The sequence below is a fragment of the Cyprinus carpio genome, chromosome A19, assembly GCF_018340385.1.
Source record: "Cyprinus carpio isolate SPL01 chromosome A19, ASM1834038v1, whole genome shotgun sequence".
NCBI classification, from domain to species: Eukaryota; Metazoa; Chordata; class Actinopteri; order Cypriniformes; family Cyprinidae; genus Cyprinus; species Cyprinus carpio.
In genome coordinates this window covers 7,382,670-7,404,849 of record NC_056590.1, presented here as the reverse complement: position 1 = coordinate 7,404,849, position 22,180 = coordinate 7,382,670, and the positions used below count along the sequence as shown (strand labels likewise).

General features: G+C 32.0%; 2 protein-coding genes across 2 annotated transcripts; one reads left to right on the top strand and one right to left on the bottom strand.

The window, feature by feature from the left end:
• Positions 1-13,445: 13,445 nt before the first annotated feature.
• On the top strand, positions 13,446-17,759 carry LOC122148766 (interleukin-6-like). The gene is made up of 5 exons (XM_042776198.1): positions 13,446-13,485; positions 13,579-13,787; positions 13,861-13,971; positions 15,161-15,304; positions 17,275-17,759. Exons 1-5 carry the CDS (start codon positions 13,470-13,472, stop codon positions 17,491-17,493), a joined length of 699 nt encoding a protein of 232 aa, XP_042632132.1. The 5' UTR covers positions 13,446-13,469; the 3' UTR covers positions 17,494-17,759.
• On the bottom strand, positions 17,660-21,826 carry LOC122133936 (mitochondrial import receptor subunit TOM7 homolog). The gene is made up of 3 exons (XM_019082310.2): positions 21,617-21,826; positions 18,038-18,086; positions 17,660-17,952 (listed from the first exon to the last, which is right to left on the bottom strand). Exons 1-3 carry the CDS (start codon positions 21,717-21,719, stop codon positions 17,937-17,939), a joined length of 168 nt encoding a protein of 55 aa, XP_018937855.1. The 5' UTR covers positions 21,720-21,826; the 3' UTR covers positions 17,660-17,936.
• Between the last annotated feature and the right edge of the window lie 354 nt (positions 21,827-22,180).

Genomic DNA, 22,180 nt, shown 5'->3' with positions numbered 1-22,180 from the left:
CATGTGAGTGTCTGTGTGCTTTGTTGTTCACATAAATATTATAAACATGAACGATCCTTGCTTTCAATCTGAGAACTAATGAAAGCAACCATAAATATAGCCTACATGGACCAAAGAGGTCATAAAGTGGGCAATTTTAGCTGATGTGGGAGATAAAAGTCTTTTGTATAAACTAATGATGTTATTTCGCAGATCTCAGCATGTTTCCCATCACATTACACCTAACTTTCAGATGCTGAATAGCTTATATAAAATAAAAACTTGAACATTTAAAAAGTAATTGGTAGGGTGTTAAACACACATACACACATATTGTGTAAAATATTCATTAATAGGCCAAATATTGTCTTCTTTTATCAGATCTGAAAATTTAGCACTTAAAATCCACTAATCGGTGTGTCACTGTAATTAATATTATTTTGTGCTGCAATTTACTGAAATAGCCCATTTTATATAATTCTTCCCTGTGTTTAAGAGACACAGTCGAGCCAAAAACGATTTTCCCAGCTGGCCCAAATCAATGAGACGCTCAGAATCATTTAACCCCTTACTGACCGGCTTTTTCTACAGCCATGCTGACAATTAGGAAGAATTTTATTACATTTCTATCATTTTTTTTATTCTCAAAATGTAATATGAATGCAGGGATAACCTTTGAATTCAATTTGTTAATATATATATATATATATATATAACAATTTCAACAGAAAATAGTATTATATATGGAAAATAATATTATTATATTTTCTGTTATATTTTATTACTGAAAAAAAAGAATGGACAAGACGACCGTGCAGAAGTTTCACATAAAAAAAAAAACGCACACAACAAAATTATATACGACCAAAGCAAAATAATAATCATGAAACAACAAATTAATTAAAACAGCAACAAGGCTAATTCATTACATACTGCAATATATTTTTAAAAGTGTTTTTCAGCATCGTGTAATGAAGTTATCGCTAGATTTTTTGACAATTACAAGGTCAGTAAGTCTCTGATTTTACACAGATTGTTTGGGTGCTCAGGCATGTGTTTGAGGACGGATGGAGCCTGGGGTTGTTATCCATTAACAGGTTGGCAGGCGTCCGGTCGCTGCTCACAAATGCATGATGGGACAGAAACAGTGCCGCCCCCTTCAGCCATGCAGCTAAAACCTTCAGGACGCTTTTGGAATAAGCAAACGTTCACGATCCGCAAGCTAATCTAAAGCCGAGGGCTGCTTCTCACTGTATGACGATGTTAAAAGCAAACGGTCGCGCTCGGAAAACCGGTATCTCCACATCTCACATGAAAGAAAAGCTGATGATCTGTCAAAATGAAAGATCACCTCTACACGGCTGAATGGAGCATATGCCTGGAGGACACGTGTGTGTGTGTGCGTGCAGCTCGTCCCGGTGGAGTTGACTGGGGGCTGATGTGTGTGTTGTGGGTGTGTGTGCTCTAATTTCAGGTGTAACGCCAAGGTGTTGGATGGCATGAAGAACACAGAGGAAAGCAGGTGTTCAGTCTCGAGCATCTGCTGAGAGAAAGACATGATTAACTGGATTCCACTGGACGCTCTGTGATCATCTCAAACATAAAGGATCATGAGTAATCTGAGAATCAAAAAAAGAAATTCTGAAAAAAAAAAAAAAAAAAATGGAAAAGAAGTGTTACCATTGGGATATGTGGAGACGCTCTGGGAGTTGACCTTTTCCCCCACAATCAACTGCAAACTTGCATTCAGATGTGACCAGGGCTGTAGAAGCATAAAAAATTACTAAAACAACTAAAACTGAAATACAAATATATAAAATAATAAAATATAATAATTAATAATAACATAAAAAGAAACAAATAAAAATGACAAAAACCTAAAACATTATCATTAAAATGAAAACTGAAAAATTAAAAACATAAATGACAACAGGAAATGAAAAAACAAAAACAAAAAAAAATCTTTAAAATTATAGAAAACTATAATAAAAAATAATTTAACATGAAAACTGAAAATATGAAAACACTATAATAAAAAGACAAAACACACACAAAAAATATTAAAACTATAACATTAAAACCCAAAATTTCAAAATAAAACTTATAACAAAAAACAACAAAACAAAATTACTAAACCTTTATCATTAAAAAATCCTTACCAATCCTTAATATCTGTATATTGGTAATCGGGCATTTCAGGGGCCGACAAAATGTTTTTTTTTTTTTTATACCGGTGGGTACCGAGTACCATCATGCAGGGACAGCGAGCAGCCAGTGGCCCATTGGTTTGTCTCCTCTATTGACAGTGTAAACATCCAATCACAATACGCTATAGACGGATGAAGTATTTTGCTCCACCTATATAAAGATTGTTTCACTCCAACCTCTTCCTCGTTGGCTTTTCCCACGTTTTCACAGCAGCTTTATCAAGAACAGGCTTGCTCTGCGGTGAGTGATGTGGGCCAACGAGCCAAGCAGATAGTAGCTGAATCTGTAAAGTGCTTGATAGGGACTCGAGTCGCAGCAGAGGCAGGCATCTAACTGATCCTAATGTGTGCGCGCCATGAGTGTAGAATACATAAACACTTTTTAATAAAAACGTAAATTCGTCACCTGTTATTTTTTTTGGCCAAGTCAAGTCAAGTGTGTTCATAGAGGTTTCCATGGGCCAATGTGAATAAATCTAGATTTAAATTTATAAAGACACTATATTGTCAGACTTGACGTTTTATTCTTATCCAAAACAACTAGATGCAATGATACATATCTACACTACCAGTTAAAAAAAAAATTGAACAGTAAGATTTTTTAATGTTTTTTTTTTAAAGAAGTATTTTCTGCTCACCAAACCTGCATTTATTTGATCCAAAGTACAGCAAAAGCAGTAATATTGTGAATTTGTTTTACTATTTAAAATAACTATTTTCTATGTGAATATATTTTAAAATGTATTTTATTTATGTGATGTAAAACTGAATTTTCAGCATCATTACTCCAGTCTTCAGTGTCACTTGATCATTCTAATATTCTGCTCAAGAAACATTTTTGATTATTATTATTATCAATATTTAAAACAGTTGAGTTCCTTTTTTATCCGGATTCTTTGATGAATAGAGATTGAAATGTTCAGTGTTTATCTTTTATATGAAGTTTTTGTTTTTTTTATAATTATAAACATTAAAATTCTTGGGGTCAGTATAGATAGATAGATAGATAGATAGATAGATAGATATAATTTTATCTTTTTGGGGGGAGTGAAGAAATTACAGAAATTATTTTAGCAAGGATACTTTAAATTCTACTCGGGTGTTTTCAACATAATACTAAAAAAGGTTGCTTGAGCAACAAATCAGCATATTATTATGATTTCTGAAGATCATGTGACACTGAAGACTGGAGTAATGATGCTGATAGTTCAGCTTTGATCACAGAAATCAATTACAGTATAATATATGTTCAAATAGAAAACAGTTATTTTAAATTGTAATAATATTTCACAATATTACTGCTTTTGCTGTATTTCTGATCAAATAAATGCAGGCTTGATGAGCAGAACAGACTCCTTAAAAAAACATGAAAAATCTTACTGTTCAAAAACTTTTGATTTAAAAAAACATGAAAAATCTTACTGTTCAAACACTTTTGACGGTGTATATATATATATATATATATATATATATATATATATATATATATATATATATATATATATATATATATATATATATATATATATATATATAGCCTACATAGAAGTGGTGGTGTTAAAAAAAGATTGGATGACCAATAATTTATTAAATTCCTATTAAATTCAGATAAGACAGATATATTACTTTTTGAACCAAAAAACATTACACAGAATCTCATAGATTACAATTTGTGCTGTACCGTTACTTCATCTACTGTCAAAAATCTGGGTGTTATATTAGGCAGCAACTTGTCTTTTGAAAATCATATTTCCCATGTTACAAAAACAGCATTCTTCCATCTTAGAAACATTGCCAAGCTACAAAACATGTTACCTGTTTCTGATGCAGAAAAGCTAGTTCATGCGTTCATGACCTCTAGACTGGACTATTGTAATGCACTGCTAGGTGTTTGTCCTGCATCTTCAATAAACAAGCTACAGGTAGTCCAAAATGCAGCGGCTAGAGTCCTTACCAGGTCAAGAAAATATGATCATATTACACCAATTTTACAGTCTCTGCACTGGCTACCTATTAAGTTCCGTATCAGTTACAAAATATTATTACTTACTTATAAGGCCCTTAATAGTTTAGCTCCTGTGTACCTAACTAGTCTTCTACCCACGCTACAACCCATCACGATCCCTAAGGTCAGAAAACTCTAAGACTTTTGATAGTACCTAGGATAGCAAAGTCCACTAAAGGAGGTAGAGCTTTTTCGCATTTGGCTCCCAAACTCTGGAATAGCCTTCCTGATAATGTTCGGGGTTTTCAAACACACTTCCTCTGTTTAAATCTAGATTAAAAACACACCTTATTGGCCAAGCATTCAAATAATGCATCTCATAATTTTGGACTGCAGTTATATCTGATCCAAATGTGCATTATTATTCTTTAGCTTGGGTTAAACTAATTAATTTTACTTGGCTGGAACAGCAGCTACGCTAATTATGTCTCTGTTTGTTTCTCTGTTTCTGCTGGGATTTACATACCGTGTTAAATTTGTTTTTTATATGATCTAGTAGAGTGTGTTAAAAATGTAAAAGATTGGTAGCCAACCCCTCAGAGGACCTCAGATGATGCTACTAACACAGAGACAACATACAGAACTACCACATTTTGCTCTAAGTTTGATTGCATAATTGCTGTTAATAGTGTTAATCGTCTGTTTGTTTACGTCTTTTATTGATTTTTCCGAACATTTCGGCCGTATGCACATAAACTGACAGTCATCACTGATAAGCTACTACTAAATATTGTAGAAACTTAATTTTGCAATATTTGTATCGTAAAAAGCTCTATACAAATAAACTTGAATTGAATTGGTGGGCCACCTGTCCCAGTCCAGCCCTGTCTATATCGTATTTATATAAAATATATCTTATCATAAAATAATTTTAGAGGATTTTTATTTGAACCCATTAGGATTCTTTGGGAAACAATCATATTTTTTGCTGTTTGTGGCACACAACTTACACTTGAAAAATACAATTTTTGAAAGAATGTGCATTCATCTGATGATGAACATATGAGTTAATGATATCAGTGTCCCTCTGGGAGACGCGTGTGTCTGCATGTCTTTCTGTTGTGATGTTCTGCTACGTTCAAACACTGAGCACCTATTCTTAGAAAGTCTTATCGTGATTAAAATACTCGGTCAATATTCAGTTAATCCCTGCGTTGAAGCATTTCCTCACCAGTCATTTCCTCTCAGCGCTGACGTCACGTGATCCGAGCTCTGTGAGGTGTGACGGCCGCAGGTCTGTTTAATGTGTTCAGAAACCACAGTTACACAACACAGGGACAAATGCTGAAGAAAAATCTGCTTCCTTACCATATGAACAGACCTGAAAAAGAACGTTAGGTTAACATTTTTATACTTGATTAAAGAAATATGTATATACATATATATATATATATATATATATATATTTTTTTTTTTTTTTAAATGATTTATTACATTTTTTAATTATATTATATTGTAACATATATTTGATCTATCATCCTTTTGTCTTCATCTATGATATTCCAGAAATTATTTTATTGGATAATAACAAAATCATTTAAGAAAACTCTTATGTGATTCTATCATTAATTTAAGAAAACTCTTATTCTATATTATAAACACTGGAGAATGTTATTTTTTTTATATTTCACTTGAAATCGCATACTGATTTACATTATTGTTCTTCAGGAAATTCTGAATGTACTTATTTTTCAAATATTAAAAAATATTTTTAATGAAGACGTTGACTGCCTATTTATGATGAAAAATGGTAATATTATATTTAATATAACTATATAAATATGTTTTTTCAAAGTTTAATTTATAATTAAAATGTGTACTATATTTATCATGTACAATTATATATATATATACGATTCTAATATGACATGTAGGCTACTTTTACAGTTAAAATGTATCTTTTACTTTAAATAAATAATATTTATAATAAAAAAGATGTAATATTTGTAACTGTAAAAATAAATGTAAATATGTATTGTATTTGAATCATACACACACAAACACACACACTGTTCTGATCATGTATATCTAGGTAATTTATCAATGTTTCGAAACAAACCTCTGAATATCTTTCCAAGATTTGATGTCACTAACCTTGCAAACTTTGGTAAATCCAGCGATGATTTCATCCTTGAAAGACTTCATCCGCAGTAAACGCTTATCATCCTTTACTCTTCCTCATGTTGTTCCAAACCTGTATGAGTTCCTTCAAAATATCTTCTTTTGTGTTCAACAGAATAAAAGAAACTCACACAGGTTTGGAACAACAACATGAGGAAGAGTAAAGGATGACAGGATTTTAAGTTTTAGGTGAACTGTCCCTTTAATTTACTAGGTTTGATAAGAAAATTGTTCCAGGACCAACAAAAGGTAAAATCATGCTTTAAACTTTACAAATTATCCTAAGTATAAAGTAAGTAAACTGAACTGGACATTGCTGGGAAGAAGTGTTTTACTGCCATCTTGAGTTTGCTTTACAGAACTTTTTTCTTTGAGCTTTACAGTATATTTCATCCTGTTCAAACTAACACAGGATCCCATTCTGACTGTATGAGATCTAAAACGGCACACCGAAACTTTCCATAAGTCTGTCATAATTCACGTTTTACGTAGTCACGAAGAAGGGAAAGAAAGAAAGAAACCCTTACGAATATAAATCATGGTTTTACTACAATTAAAACCAAAAAACCATGGTAACTACAAATTAACCATGGTTTTGCTATACACTAACCATAGTTTAACCATGGTAGGCCTATTTGTAGTAAAACTGTAGTTATACCAATATTCCAAAAAACATAGTTACTACACTTTTACTATGATAAAACCATGGCTAATTTTCGTAAGGGAAGAATTATTGTGGTCAATTTTAATTTGCAAGTCAATTAGCGACAGCTTTTTCAGGAAGGGAGAGTTCTCCAAAATTTCTCTGTCGACCGGGTTTGAGGGGAAGCGGCCAAAAGCAGAAAATCTCCCTTATCTTGGCCTAAACATTTGGCCAAAATTTGGAAAAATTGTGTATTTTCCCAACACTGGTGTTGTCCAGCCCTTCATGATTAGCGATCGGACTTGCTAATTTGCGCAGTGACAGTTTTCGCGGCTCAATCGGCGGAGATTCCTCACGCGGAGCCCAAATTGTGTTTTTTAGTCATCTTAAAGAAGTTTTACACACACAAAAAAAATTACTTACACTTTATCCGTGTCAAAAAATAATGCCAGTATTTCTGTTTTGTCAGAGGCTGATCCCAACGGCAGGCGCTCGAGCGGTTGATCTGCTGTTGCTATGGTTACCACCACATGCGCGCGAATTCTTGTCTGAAATCGCGCTCTTTTTGACAAACTTTAGTGGTTGCTCGTTATTTGAAATGTTTGATTAAATGTTTAATGTCAAATTAAACGTTTTAATACATCTGTGTAGGTTTTAACAGAGTATGAGGTCGATTTGTAGGCCAGAACTAAACCGTGGGTTTGAAATGTTCAGTGTTTTCGACCAGTTTCTAATGAGTTTCGTATGGAAGCACGTTTCCGACACTGAATAAAAAATAAACAGAGGTTATTGCAACTATTTATCTCACAATTCTGACTTCATTTGTCAGAATTGCGTGATACAAACTCGCAATTCAGACTTTTCCTCAATTGTGTGATATAAAAGTACAATTGTGAGAATTAAAGTCAGAATTACGAGATAAAAACTCTGTTATTCGGACTTTTTTTCTTGCAATTGGAAGTTTAAATCTCGCAATTGCGTGTTATAAAGTCAGAATTGTGAGATATTAACTTGCAATACTGCCTTTATTTCTTGCGAGATAAAAAAAAAAATCACAATTACATTTTTTTTTTTTTTTTTATTCAGTGGCGGAAAGAGGCTTCCATAGTTTCATTGTTATAAGTACAAGAAAAAATAAATAAACTTTAACATTTTGTTTTCTACAACATGAAGTATACACATTTAAACCACACATGTGAATTTTGAAGGCACTGTGTTGTTTAAATGTGCACCAAAAAAAAAGTAAAAATAGGCCACAATTAACTGAATTAATATAAAATAATTTTCTGTATCGATTTTTAACAGGTGTTTTGCCTGTATTTTGAATTTTGCATTGTGTTTTAGAGCTAATGGACATTTCTGTAATATGTCCTGGCAGAGTACACTGTTTTTATTATTGACTACAAATTTGTCTGAATCTTCAAGCATGTAATCTCGCATCTTTGCTAGCCGTTTTCTTCATTAAGCAGAAGCGCACGAGTGCAACTATTCCTTCTATCCTGTTTTATTAAAGATGCATGCTGTAGTTCACATCTGCATGTCATCATGTCATTCATGTGTGCACGCCAGAGAGTGACGCGAGAGATTTCACTGTGGCAATCAATGGAGAAAATACTTAGCTCAGCAAAACTCACACAATGTGGCTTAAGCTTGGGCCAGTTCATATATGTACCACAGGCTCTTTGGCACAAACCTGACTTCTGTGACTCGTTGCACGATGATGCCGGGGTTTGCTCAAGCTGGAAAATCTAAAGTTGCTCAGTTTCAAAGCGTAACGGGGCGTCTATATTTGGAGCACTGGAGTCTGATTCACTTTTCTTTTCTTTTCAGCAGTGCTGTTTGTGGCCGTTGCATTGCACTCTTGTCTTCAGTTACTTTTGGTGTCGTTAGTGTCAGTTTCGGAAAACAAAAAGCTAAAAACACCCACACAATCACACTTCATTTCTGTGGAAAAAAGGGCATGGTATAAATGTGAAATATCTATATCTGCACATCTATAGTTTCACTACATATTTCTGTGAAAAACCTTTTCTTTAAGCTCAATCTCACAAAAGGCGCTGACTCTGAAAAGAGCAAATAAGGAGTAAATGAAACCCAATAAACAGGTTTTACTCATTCCACTCCTGAAAAGACCAGTGTATGTTGTGTTTTAGATGCTAGTATGTTAAACTTCAGACACCCAGCCTTCCCAAACCTCTAAACCATCAAGACTTTATCTAAACCTGCTGCTCCGTTAGTTTAACCACACAGACCAACTCGGTCAACCAGCTTGGTTTTACTGGTGGAGGGCAAAAACCAGCACTGACATAGACGTTCACACTAAGCTGGGATGTTTAACAGGCCTTAAAAAACTAGTGTAAGAGCATCCTTAGCATCTGAGGATGTTTTCCCGTCATTACATAACCTCTCATAAAGATCTAGTACTCTGATAACTAGGTGCGAAAAGCAAGGTTAAGAAAGAATTAAGATAAACTGATAAGACTGCTCAGAAAGAGGAAACACTTTCATTAGTTTATCCGTTAATGACCCAATTTTCGTGGAATAAAGTTGAAGTAACGCCTGTTATCTCTTCAGAATCACGGATCACACCTCAAACGTGGTTTCTGCTGAAGACCGCTTTCAGTGCAGGGCTTCATGCTGTAGAAATTAACCATGAAATAACAGAAGAAATGTTTCCCGTCTATCACCACCCACTGCTGCTTGTGCCATTAACGGAAATAGATGCAGCAGAATGGCAAAGAATTGTTTGTTAGAATGCAACCTATTTGTAATAAAATTGGTCCCATTTCACAGTAACTTGTTTGCATTTAAAATAGTAAGATAAGCATGCTGCACTTGAAAAAGCTACAGTGCATGAAATAGTGAAGTTGAGATACATGTATAAATTAATGAATATTTAAAAAAAAAAATTTTTATATATGTATTTTATTTAATGTGCAGTTAAAAAAATAAAACCTTCTTCAAATAAAAAGCAATGTACCAATGTGACAACATGCCCCACTACATAGGCACCTATGCTTATAAAGAAATTTCAAATAAATAAATACATTTTATTTGTTTTTAAGTATCAAAACCTAAGGCTTGCATCAGTCATTTTCATTGAGTTTTAAGAAAGGGAAAAGTAAAAAGATAAAAATCCATTGAAAATTAAAATCAGTTATATAAAATCAAAATTTTCCTCTTATAGGATGAAAAATGTTTTGATCTATAAAAAAAGTTTAAGTCCAATAAAATTCCACAAGTCCATAAAATAAAAAAAAAAAAAAAAAAAAAAAAAAAAAGTGTAATGTATATAGAGGAGTATTTTTTTTTATAATGTTTTGTTAGAGTATATACTTAAAATAAATTAAGTACTAAAATGAATTAAATTAATTAACAAAACTGAAAAAACAAAGCTACTTAGCTTATCAAGCGTTTGTGATAACTTGCAATGGGGGAAGTCGTGGCCTAGTGGTTAGAGAGTTTGACTCCTAACCCTAAGGTTGTTGGCAATACCACGACTGAGGTGTCCTTGAGCAAGACACCGAACCCCCAACTGCTCCCCGGGCGCCACTGCTGTGGGTGTGTGTTCACAATGTGTGTGTGTGTGTGTGCACTTTGGATGGGTTAAATGCAGAGCACCAATTCTGAGTATGGCTCACCACACTTGGCTGTATGTCACTTTCACTTGCAATGAGTCTGTTACAGCGCTGTGGAGGAATTTTGGTCCACTCATCTTTGCAGAATTGTTGTAATTCAGCCACATTGGAGAGTTTTCGAGCATGAACCGCCTTTTTAAGGTCATCCCACAGCATCTCAATAGGATTCAGGCCAGGACTTGACTAGGCCACTCCAAAGTCTTCATTTTGTTTTTCTTCAGCCATTCAGAGGTGGACTTGCTGGTATGTTCTGGATCATTGTCCTGCTGCAGAACTCAAGTTCGCTTCATCTTGAGGTCACGAACAGATGGCCAGACATTCTCCTTCAGGATTTTTTTCAGCAAAACAGCCCCAGACCATCACACTACCACCACCATATTTTACTGTTGGTATGATGTTCTTTTTCTGAAATGCGGTGTTATTTTCACGCCAGACGTAATGGGACACACACCTTCCAAAAAGTTTGGTTTTGTGTGTCGTCAGTGTACTTTTTATTTTAGTATTGGTGTTGTTGATGTTCAAGATGTTTTCTGGCAAAACTGGGATTTGTGTTCTTTTTGCTCAGCAGCGGTTTTTCGTCTTGGAATTCTGCCATGCAGACCATTTTTTGCCCAGTCCTCTTTCTTATGCTGGAGTCATGAACACTGACCTTAACTGAGGCGAGTGAGGCCTGAAGTTCTTTGGATGTTGTTGTGGGGTCTTTTGTGACCTCTTGGATGAGTCGTCGCTGTGCTCTTGGGGTAATTTTGGTCAGCTGGCCACTCCTGGGAAGGTTCTCCCCTGTTCCATGTTTTATCATTTGTGAATAATGGCTCTCACTGGGGTTCGCTGGAGTCCCAAAGCTTTAGAAATGGCTGTATAACCTTTTCCAGACTGATAGAACGCAATTACTTTCTTTCTCAGTTGTTTCTGTATTTCTTTGGCTCTCGGCATGATGTCTAGCTTTTGAGGATCTTTTGGTCTACTTCACTTTGTCAGGCAGGTCTATTTAAGAGATTTCTTGATTGTGAACAGGTGTGGCAGTAATCAGGCCTGTGTGTGGCTAGAGAAATTGAACACAGGAGTGATAAACCACAGTTTTAACAAACACTTTTGCACACAGGGCCATGTAGTTTTGGATTTTGTTTTCTCTTAATAATAAAAACCTTCATATGTTGTGTTTACTTGTGTTATCTTTAATATTTAAATTTGTTTGATGATCTGAAACAAAATATACACATGTATTTAGGACTCAACAAAAACCCACTCACCCAGTAATAAGTTTATGTAATGAAAATAGGGCATGGTTTTTGTCCCTTTTTGCCGAAGCAAACCCTGAAAACTTCCACCGTTGCTTAAAATAATATCACCCACACGCCGCTCTAACATCTCCTCAGCTTCTCCTGCTGAAGGGGAATCCTCTGTTTCACTAAACACCATCAACATACGCATTACCAGAGGCCTGCGGTCTTCACACCAATCAAAGCTGATGCATTACAGAACGAGATCACTTAAGAGAAAGCAGAATTCAGAAAGAAGAAGGAAAGGACAGAGAAACATTGCTTTCATTTCTTATATGTGTAAAGCTCATTTATGTATAATAGATGCGTCTTTCCTTAGAATTACAATAAAAAACTACAAGAATCTGAAACTGGATTTGCATGAAATATTCAGTGTAATATAGCATATCATGCACTGAGCTGCAACTTTATACTATATATGGGTTTAGAAAAGTCAGTTTCACTTTCAGTTCACAAGATACAAGCAAAGCTTGGGGCAAGTTGACATGAGGTCAATACCTCGAGGTTTCAAATCAAGTTCAATTACACTAATATTTTTTCTCTAACAGTGAATTATTTGTTGAATAATTTCTGTGATTTCTATCATGCAAACACTTTATATTTTTTGTCAGATTTTTGAGAAGAGCCTATAATGCATAATTTAATAATTGATAATATAGTAATAATTAATTAATTAATTAATATTTTGAAAAATGTTAATTTAATGACATCAGTTTTATTAAACAACAATTTACTATATATTACAACTGTATATAAGCATGTATACCCATAAAAAAAAAACATAAATATTAAATGGAGAGAAAAAAAAGAGAAGAAATAAACACATAAAATGCATGAACTAAAATCAAAATCAGGGCCGGTTTCTCTCTTCCTAAATGACAAAACCATTTTTAAACTATAAAAATAATGAAGTCCAAACTATAAAATGAAACTATAAGTCCAAACAATATTTTGTATGTCACTTTGTGGTTTCTCATTTATTTTTATTATTATTTATTATTATTATTAAATAGCCTATAATGCATAATTTAATAACTGATAATATATTAAATGAACATATAACGTGCAAGATGGTCTATACATATACATACATACATACATATATATATATGTGTGTGTGTGTGTGTGTGTGTGTGTGTGTGTGAGTGTGTAGCCTTTATAAACACATACATAAATAAATATAAATTATATATTTTGGTAAAAAATGTGTATTTCAAAACTTCTTGCCAATGAATAGCTGACTAATTTTGTGACAACATGCCCCACTGTAAAGGCCTCTATACCCATACAGAAATATTCAGAAAAATAACTTAAATCAAATCAATCAATCAATCAATAAAAGTATCGAAACTTAAATCAAGTTGTGGAATCCTGAGTTTAGAGGGGGGGAAAAAAATAACAGTCAAAATATCCATTTATGAAAATCAGAAGCAGGGGCAGTTTCCCCCTCTTCCTAAATGATGAAAAATGTTTTGAAAGGCGGGTTGAGAGACGTGGAAACTCCTCAAGAGTGTGTATAAAAACCACTTGAGAAGCATGGTTCAGAAGTCTCCCGAGTTTTCTAGAAGACATCGCACACAAGCTTGCGCAATTAGGATGTCGTCAGCTCAGAGTAAGTGAGGATCCTCGTGAGCAGACACACAGACAGACAGACAGACAGATACAGCTCTTCATGCTCTCTCTCTCTCTCTCACTTCCTCTGCAGACGCAGCGCTCTTCCTGTCTGCCGTACTGGCAGTGTTCATCAGTCTGGTGGATGCGGTGCCTGCCTACAGCGGTCTGACCGAACTATCCGAAACATCTGGAGACGAGGTTCAGGACGTGGAGGGAAAGAGTCCTCTGAGCGAGCGGCAGAAATGGTATCTGATGGCCAGAGATCTGCACAGAGACGTCAAGACGCTGCGAGACCAGCAGGTGCTTTTCAACTCACATCACTGCAAAGATGCTTTGTGTTACTCAAACTGACTCTGAGCTCCTCCATCTGCAGTTTGAGAGGGACTTCAGAGAGACGGTGAACATGACGGCGTATGAAGGAGCGAAGATCAAAACCCCTCTCCTCAGACCCTCCGACGGCTGTGTGTCCAGAAACTTCAGCGCAGTAAGAACACACTTCCCCTCAAATGACTCTGGTTTGTTTATGGCTCACGGTTTAATCAGGAGCATGCTTCTGAGCCCTAAGCTGATTTTAAAATTTAACTTTTCATTTTAAAACAATAACATTACAAAATACTTTTTAACATTTTCTAATGCATTATGAACTAATCTGAACAAACTATATTTTTGTAAACATTTTATAAACATTAACACAAAGTTAAATGATGTAAAAACACATAAATTATAATTTTCATATTTTATGTACATATTTAATATTATATTTTTATATTTTATATAATATTTAAATTTAATCATATTATTAGTTTTTTATATATTGCTATATATTTATATTATTTAACTATATTTACATTTTCTAATGCATTATGAACTAATATGAACAAACAATTTTTAATTTTTTTATTTATATATTTCATATTTGATATAATATTTAAATTAAATCACATTGTTATCAGGATTTTATATATTACTATATATTTTTATTTATATTTTTTAACTATATTAACAGGTCATTTATTTTTTATATTTATATCATATTTAGAAAATTGTTAGCTTTAAATTTCTCATTTTAAAACAAAATTATTTAATAAATACCTTTTGACATTTTCTAACACATTATGAACTAATATGAACATTTTATAAACATTTTATAAACATTAACAAAGTTTAATGATGTACAAATGCATTACATATTTATTTATATATTTAATATTATATTTGTATATTTTATATAATATTTAAATTAAATTACATTGTTGTTAGTTTTTTTTAATATATTATTATATTTATATTATTTAATTATATAAGCGTAATTTTTTTATATGATATATTTATATTATATTTAGAAAATTGCTAGTTCATGTAAGAAAAAGCATTAATGAATGATACTTTATCTTGAAGTGTTACAAATATTAAATCATTTTTAGATTGTCAAGTTTGTCAAGACTAAGTAGTAGTTTAGAAATAAAAGCAATAAACAATAACTAAATAAATGTACTACTACTACACATAACTGTATAACTTAAAATAAGTGTGTCCAAATGTTTGTCTGGTACAAACTGCATTTGTAATGTTTTATTCCTTTAGAATCAATCATTACTATTGAAGCCAAGCATTGTATTATTCAGTCAAATATGAAAGTGTTGGTGATGAATCCTCCCTCACCAATGTTTCAGGAAAGGTGTCTGAGCCGCATTTACAGCGTCCTGACCTGGTACAGAGAGAACTGGAGCTTCATTGAGAAGGAAAACCTGACCTCGAGCCTGGTGAAGGACATCAAACACGCGAGCAAACGTCTGCTGGAGGCCCTCAACAGCCAGGTACACACCCCTCAGGAAGCAGATCACTCACAAAGCAGGGTTAAGAGCAGAAATACTGTCACATGACCGAAACCTTGCATTAAAATGTGATTTGCAAAGTTGATTTGCATTGTGCGGTAATAATCTTTTCTTTTCTTTCTTTATTTTTTGTCAGATTATTGCTTTTCTTTATTTAAACACATCCGCCTATTTGATTTATTAGGAGTTTGATTTATTCTTTCATTTTAAGAGCATAAACATTAATAGATTTGCTAACAATTAAAAATCTTTTCTTTCATATATACATATATATATATATACATACATATGTGACCCTTTAATGCATCATCTGAAATCTGAATAATAATCTCTCCATTGATGTCTGGTTTGTTAGGAGGACAATATTTGTGTGAGATACAACTATTTGAAAATCTGGAATCTGAGGGAGCAAAAAAATCTAAATATTGAGAAAATCATCTTTAAAGTTGTCCAAATGAAGTTCTTAGCAATAAATATTACTAATCAAAAATTAAGTTTTTATATATTTGTGGTAGGAAATGTACAAAATATCTTCATGGAACATGATCTTTACTTAATATCCTAATGATTTTTGGCTTAAAAGAAAAATCTATAATTTTGATACCATGCAATGTATTTTTGATTATTGCTACAAAATATACCCCAGAGACTTAAGACTGCGTTGCTGGCTGGGTCATACATAAGGGTTCTGTGCTCCAGGGTCATACATATATGTATGTATGTATGTATGTATATATATATATAACAGGTCCAGGTCAAAGTAAAAAAATAAAAATAAAATAATAATAATAAAATAATTTACTAATAATAAATAATTTAAACAATGATTAAATTATATTTTTATAAAGCAACATTAAAAAACATTTTAATATATTATAAAAACAATACAGACTACAAGCATCTATGAATAATTTACAGTTTAAAGCATTTCATTAGGCATTTCTTTTAAAGCATAAACATTAATATATTTGGTAATATTTTACAACAACTACAGCATTTAGTAACTTTATTAACTTCATTAAATTTACTAATTAACAGCATTTATTGTTCCATTTTTAAAAACAAAACTTCCATGTTAATATTTTTAAACGCATTATGAACTAATATGAATGAATGAACATTAAAGTATAATAGTGTAAAAGGTAAAAACACATGATTCCAAATTATATTTTATATTGCCATTTATATATTTTATATTATATTTTATAACATTTTTATATTAAATTGCTATTATTAGGTTACTTACATATTTTATATATTTTTTTAATATATAATAATAATAATAACTATATAATTTTTTTTAATTGTTAGTTCATGTGAGCAAACGGCATTTTAAGCCATTACTAAATATTTAATCATTTTTATTGAATGTTAAAGCTCAAAGATCAATTGATTGGTCAAAAGAGATCTCATTCAATAATTAATAAATATACATTTAACTAAAAAAGCAGATGAAAAGACATGCAGATTATGAAGTATCCCAGTCATGAAAATCCAGACCAACAACAGTGTTGCAAAATCCACCAACAGCCCAAAATGTGACCCTGCAGCACAAAAGCAGTCTTAAGTCTCTGGAGTATATTTGTAGGTTTATCAAAGTATACATTTTTTTGTTTTAAATTGTTTATTTTTCTTTTATTGCAAAAATCATTAGGATATCAAGTAAAGATCATGTTCCATGAAGATATTTTGTACATTTCCTACTGTAAATATATCAAAACTTAATTTTTGATTAGTAATATGCATTGCTAAGAATTCATTTGGACAACTTTAAAGATGATTTTCTCAATATTTTGTATTTTTTGCACCCTCAGATTCCAGATTTTCAAATAGTTGTATCTCAGACAAATATTGTCCTCCTAACAAACCATACATCAATGGAAAACTGACCCTTATGTAGTCTATATATAGTGTTCTGAACTTATATGAAGACGTCTGGTGTCTCTTGGCAGCTGCAGATAGCGGACGGACAGCAGGATCAGGTCTCCAGCGCTCCTCTATCGGTCAGATCCGCATGGACACGCAAGATCACGACGCATTCGATCCTGTTCAACTTCAGCAGCGTGATGATCGACTCGTGCAGAGCCCTCCATTACATCAGCAAACGCAAAGCTGCGCACCGAGCAAAAGACACCAAGAGACCCGCAGACCGGAGCTCCGGCAAGAACTGATTCATCTCACCATCCTATTTATTTATTTAATTCAGGGCAGAATAATTTAATATTTATGAGGCTGTGCTTTTAACTTATTGACACTGATATTTATAAATGCAATATTTATGTGCCAGTACTTTTATTTCCTGTAAATGGGCTTTTCTCATTAGCACAACACTGGAAATCAGTGCTGATGAACTGGTTTCGTTTATTTGAAACTGAAAAACTGATTTGTTTACAATCATCTGATTCCATTCAATAAAAAAACAAAGAAGGCTCGGTTACATTTTGTGTGTTTCTCAATGCAATCAGTCTTAAAATAACACAAGACGATGGGTGAAGTATTTACATCCTGGTACAGCGTCCCGTGAGATGAAGGAGGAGAACTCGAGCGTCTGCGTCTTCATCAGGTTTGTGAATAGGTCTGGAGCTTCCGTCTGGAGCTTCCGTCAGGAGCGTCTTCATCCCCAAAGCAAACTGAAAACACAAAACAGCATCCGTCTCCAGTGGCTCTGTGTGTTAAAACACGGAGATCTTCACACGAGCAGCTCACAGAACTCACCTGAGCACCGTGGGTTCAGGCATCCCAGGATCGGCTCCACGCTTGAATCCTGCCAGAAACAAACACGTTTCTACTGAAACTGATCCAGATCACATTTCATTAAAAATTAGCACAAATTAAAATATTAATTCAATTAAATGTAATTACACATGAATGAATAGCTACACATATAATGTTTTATATATATGTGTATATATATATAATATATATATATATATTATATATATATAGATATATATATATATATATATAAATTATGATATAATTGTATAATAACCAGTTACATATATTAAATACATTATTTAATAAAAAAATACATAAATAATAATAAAAGTATATGTACATTATTAAAATGTGATTTTCAAATGCATAAAATAAATATTTATAGTGATAAGTTATATTTAACTATTTATATATATATATATATATTTAACTATTTATATATATATATATATATACACACACACACACACAATTTTAAAATGTACAAAATAATAAATTATTATATAATTGTATAATAGCATTTAGATTATATAAATAATACATTTTGATAAAAATATACATAAATAGTAATAATAATAATAATAAACCTGTACATAATTAAAATGTGATTTTCAAATGGATAAAATAAATAATTATAAAATTATATTTAACTATTTACATTTTATATATATATATATACACACACAAACAATTTTAAAATGTACAAAATAATATTTAATACCTACTTAAGTTTAAATTAGTGCTGTCAAACGATTAATCGCATCCAAAATACATGTTTTTGCTTAAATAATATATATATATGTGTATATTGTGTATATTTATTATGTATATATAAACACAAACACATGCATGTATATATTTAAGAAAAATATGTTGTTTATATATTAAATATATTTATATATAAAATATAAGAATTTAAATATATAAATGGTATAAAACGTAAATATTTTCAAATATATACTGTATGTGTGTGTATATTTATATATACATAATAATATACACAGCACACGTACATTTATAATGTAAACAAAAACTTATTTTGGATGAGATACATCGCGATTAAATCATTTTCAGCACTAACTTATATATATTTTTTTATTTAGTAATTCCTAAATATATTTATATTCCTATTTTATTTAGTAAATCTCAAATATATATACAAAGAAAAGTAAAGCAATTTCTCCCATTACTTTTGATGTTTTTGGTAATTCCTTGATTCTCTCCATTTCCTCAGGACTGTAATACTGGGTTTTCTCAGTTCAATCAGTTCAAGAGCAAAACAAGAAATACCACAATCATGAATGAATGAATCTCTCTTCTCTTTTTTTTTTTTTTTTTTTGCATTACAGCAAAAACAATGCAAGAATTTTGGGAGGAAGTGTGTTCAATCGTCACTAATAAAGTCAATGCAAAAAAAAAAAAATCCTTTTCTTTATCCTGAATGTATTCGTTTTGCTGAATAAATGCTGTATGTGGACTTCAAATATTTATTTTAGTTGAAACAGATATTAAGCGGAAAAAGAGAGCGCTCAGGCTGGTTTAATTGTTGGGATTGTGTGGCCCATTTAATTTTTTAAACAGTCGTATCATATATTATAAATAAACATTTATTATATTTTTATATAACTTTATAATAGCCATATATTATAGAATCTCTATATTACATTTTGTCTATTAAATACGTTTTATAAGTAATTTATTATGAAAGTTTCATATGTTTATATATTTTATGAGCATATACATTCATATTTAATTACAACTTTATATATATATATATATAATATAAATATAATATTATATATATTATAATAACAAGTATATATATATATATAACAAATACAACATCTATTTATAATACATTCTAATTATAAATACGAATATGTATATTTATATTCATTAATAAATATATATTTTGATGATTGTCTGTCTTTTAAATATTATTTATAATAGTCATATTTTAAATAAATGTTTTATATATATAGTATTATATTATATTAATATTAAATAATGTAATAAATTATATATAGAGAGAGAGAGTAGCTTTATATTATAAACAAATTATTTACACATTATATATTTTATAAAAATTGTATATATATAACCTTTTTATATATTTTATTCTGTTTCTATATATTATATTTTTATGGTAACGTTATATTTTATATATATATATATATATATATAATATATATATATATATATAGATATAATATCTATAATATATATATATACACACACACACACAAACATATATATAGTTTTTTATATATTGTACATATACATATAATAAAATATATAATATTTATAAATATATATATATATATATAATACATGATATGTTTATAATAGTCTGTCTTCTCCTCCAGCGTCACAGCGGCAGGAAGTGATGCGGCTCAGACACTTAACGACCGCACACACAACACACACCATTAATCTCCACATGATGATCAGAAATGATGCAGAATCTCAAACCCAGAAGCCCTTCCTCCTGACCACGGTCCTGCAGTTATGAGCACTGGACAATGCCCAGTTTATTTAACGATGATAAATAAGATAAGAACATCAGAGATGGATTAAATCAACACTTATCCAGAAAGCCCATTTCTGCCACGGAATAAAAATTAAATGACTTTTTTTTTCTCTCAGAATTGCATGTTATAAAGTCAGAAATGTGAGATTTAAACTCACAATTTTGGGAAACAAAGTAGCTTTTCTAAAAAAAAGTTCTAGCCTTTTTTTCCTCAGAATCACAGAATAGTTTTTATCTCACGATTCTGACTTCATAATACAATATGCAATTTATTCATTTATGCAATCGTGAGTTATCAAGTGAGTATTGTGAGACTTAAACTCGCATTTCTGAGAAATAAAGTCACAACTGCATCATCTGATCACTGAATAATAATCATGGATTTCTTGAAATATCAGGACATTTTGGCAAAGATTGTGGTGCCTTCCTGCAGGACAGCCTGCTTAAAGGGACAGTTCACCCAAAAATAAAACTGCAGTCATCATTTACTCATCCATCAAACCTGCTGAACACAGAAGAAGATATCTGGAAGAGAGACAGCAGCCTTTGACTTCCACAGTACTTTTCTATCCAAGACTATTGAAGTCAATGGCTGCCATCAGCTGTTTGCTTACCAACATTCTTCCAAATTTTCATTTCTGGGTGAACTATCCCTTTAAATGATGCTTCTTAACAATGAGATGTTTTAATGTTTTTGAAAGGAGTCTCTCCTGCTCACCAAGGCTGTATTTATTTGTTAAAAAATACAGTAAAAACAGAAAAATTGTGAAATATTTTTACTATCTAAGATAACTGCTTTCTATGTGAATATCTGTTAAACTGTAATTTATTTCTGTGATTCGCAGCTGAATTTTCCGCATCATTACTCCAGTCTTCAGTGTCTTCAGAAATCATAATAATATGCAGATTTAATGCTCTAGAAACAGTTCTGATTATTATCAATGTTGAACACAGTCGTGCTGCCGCTATATATGTTTTGAACCCCATCGCAGGCCTCATATTAAGACAGATAAAGAGTGTAAATCGAGTAATCCTGCTTCACTGACCCAGGTACAGCACGGTGGGGATGAAGCCCCAGCGGAGGATGAACTGGCCGCACTGGAACACCTGCTGCAGCCGCTGCTTGCTCTCTTTACTCAGTTTGACCATCTTTTCACTCGGATTTAATCAAAGATCGTCTCTGGATGCGATGCGGAGCGGTGAAGGGCACGGAAGAGCGCAGGAAGCACGTGTTTGCCGTAAAGTATGATGCAGCAGCTACAGCTTTGCGACAGTCGCAAAAAAAAAAAAAAAAAAAAAAGGCGCCACACTGACATCTAGTGGCCACGCAGGGGATATCAGGACACAAACAGTGGACAACGTGGAAAATACTTTAATTATTTTTTTTTTTTTTTTCATTCTTTATTTATTTTATTTATGATGCATGATTAATTAAAAATGTTTGTTGTATGTAAATGTATGCATTTTTGAATTACTTTAAAATGCTTCATAAAGACAAATAAAACGACAAAATCCAAGTCAAACATATTTAATGGTAACACTTTATAAGGTTCCTTGAGTTAAAGTATTAACTAACATGAACAAACAATGCACATTACATTTATTACAGT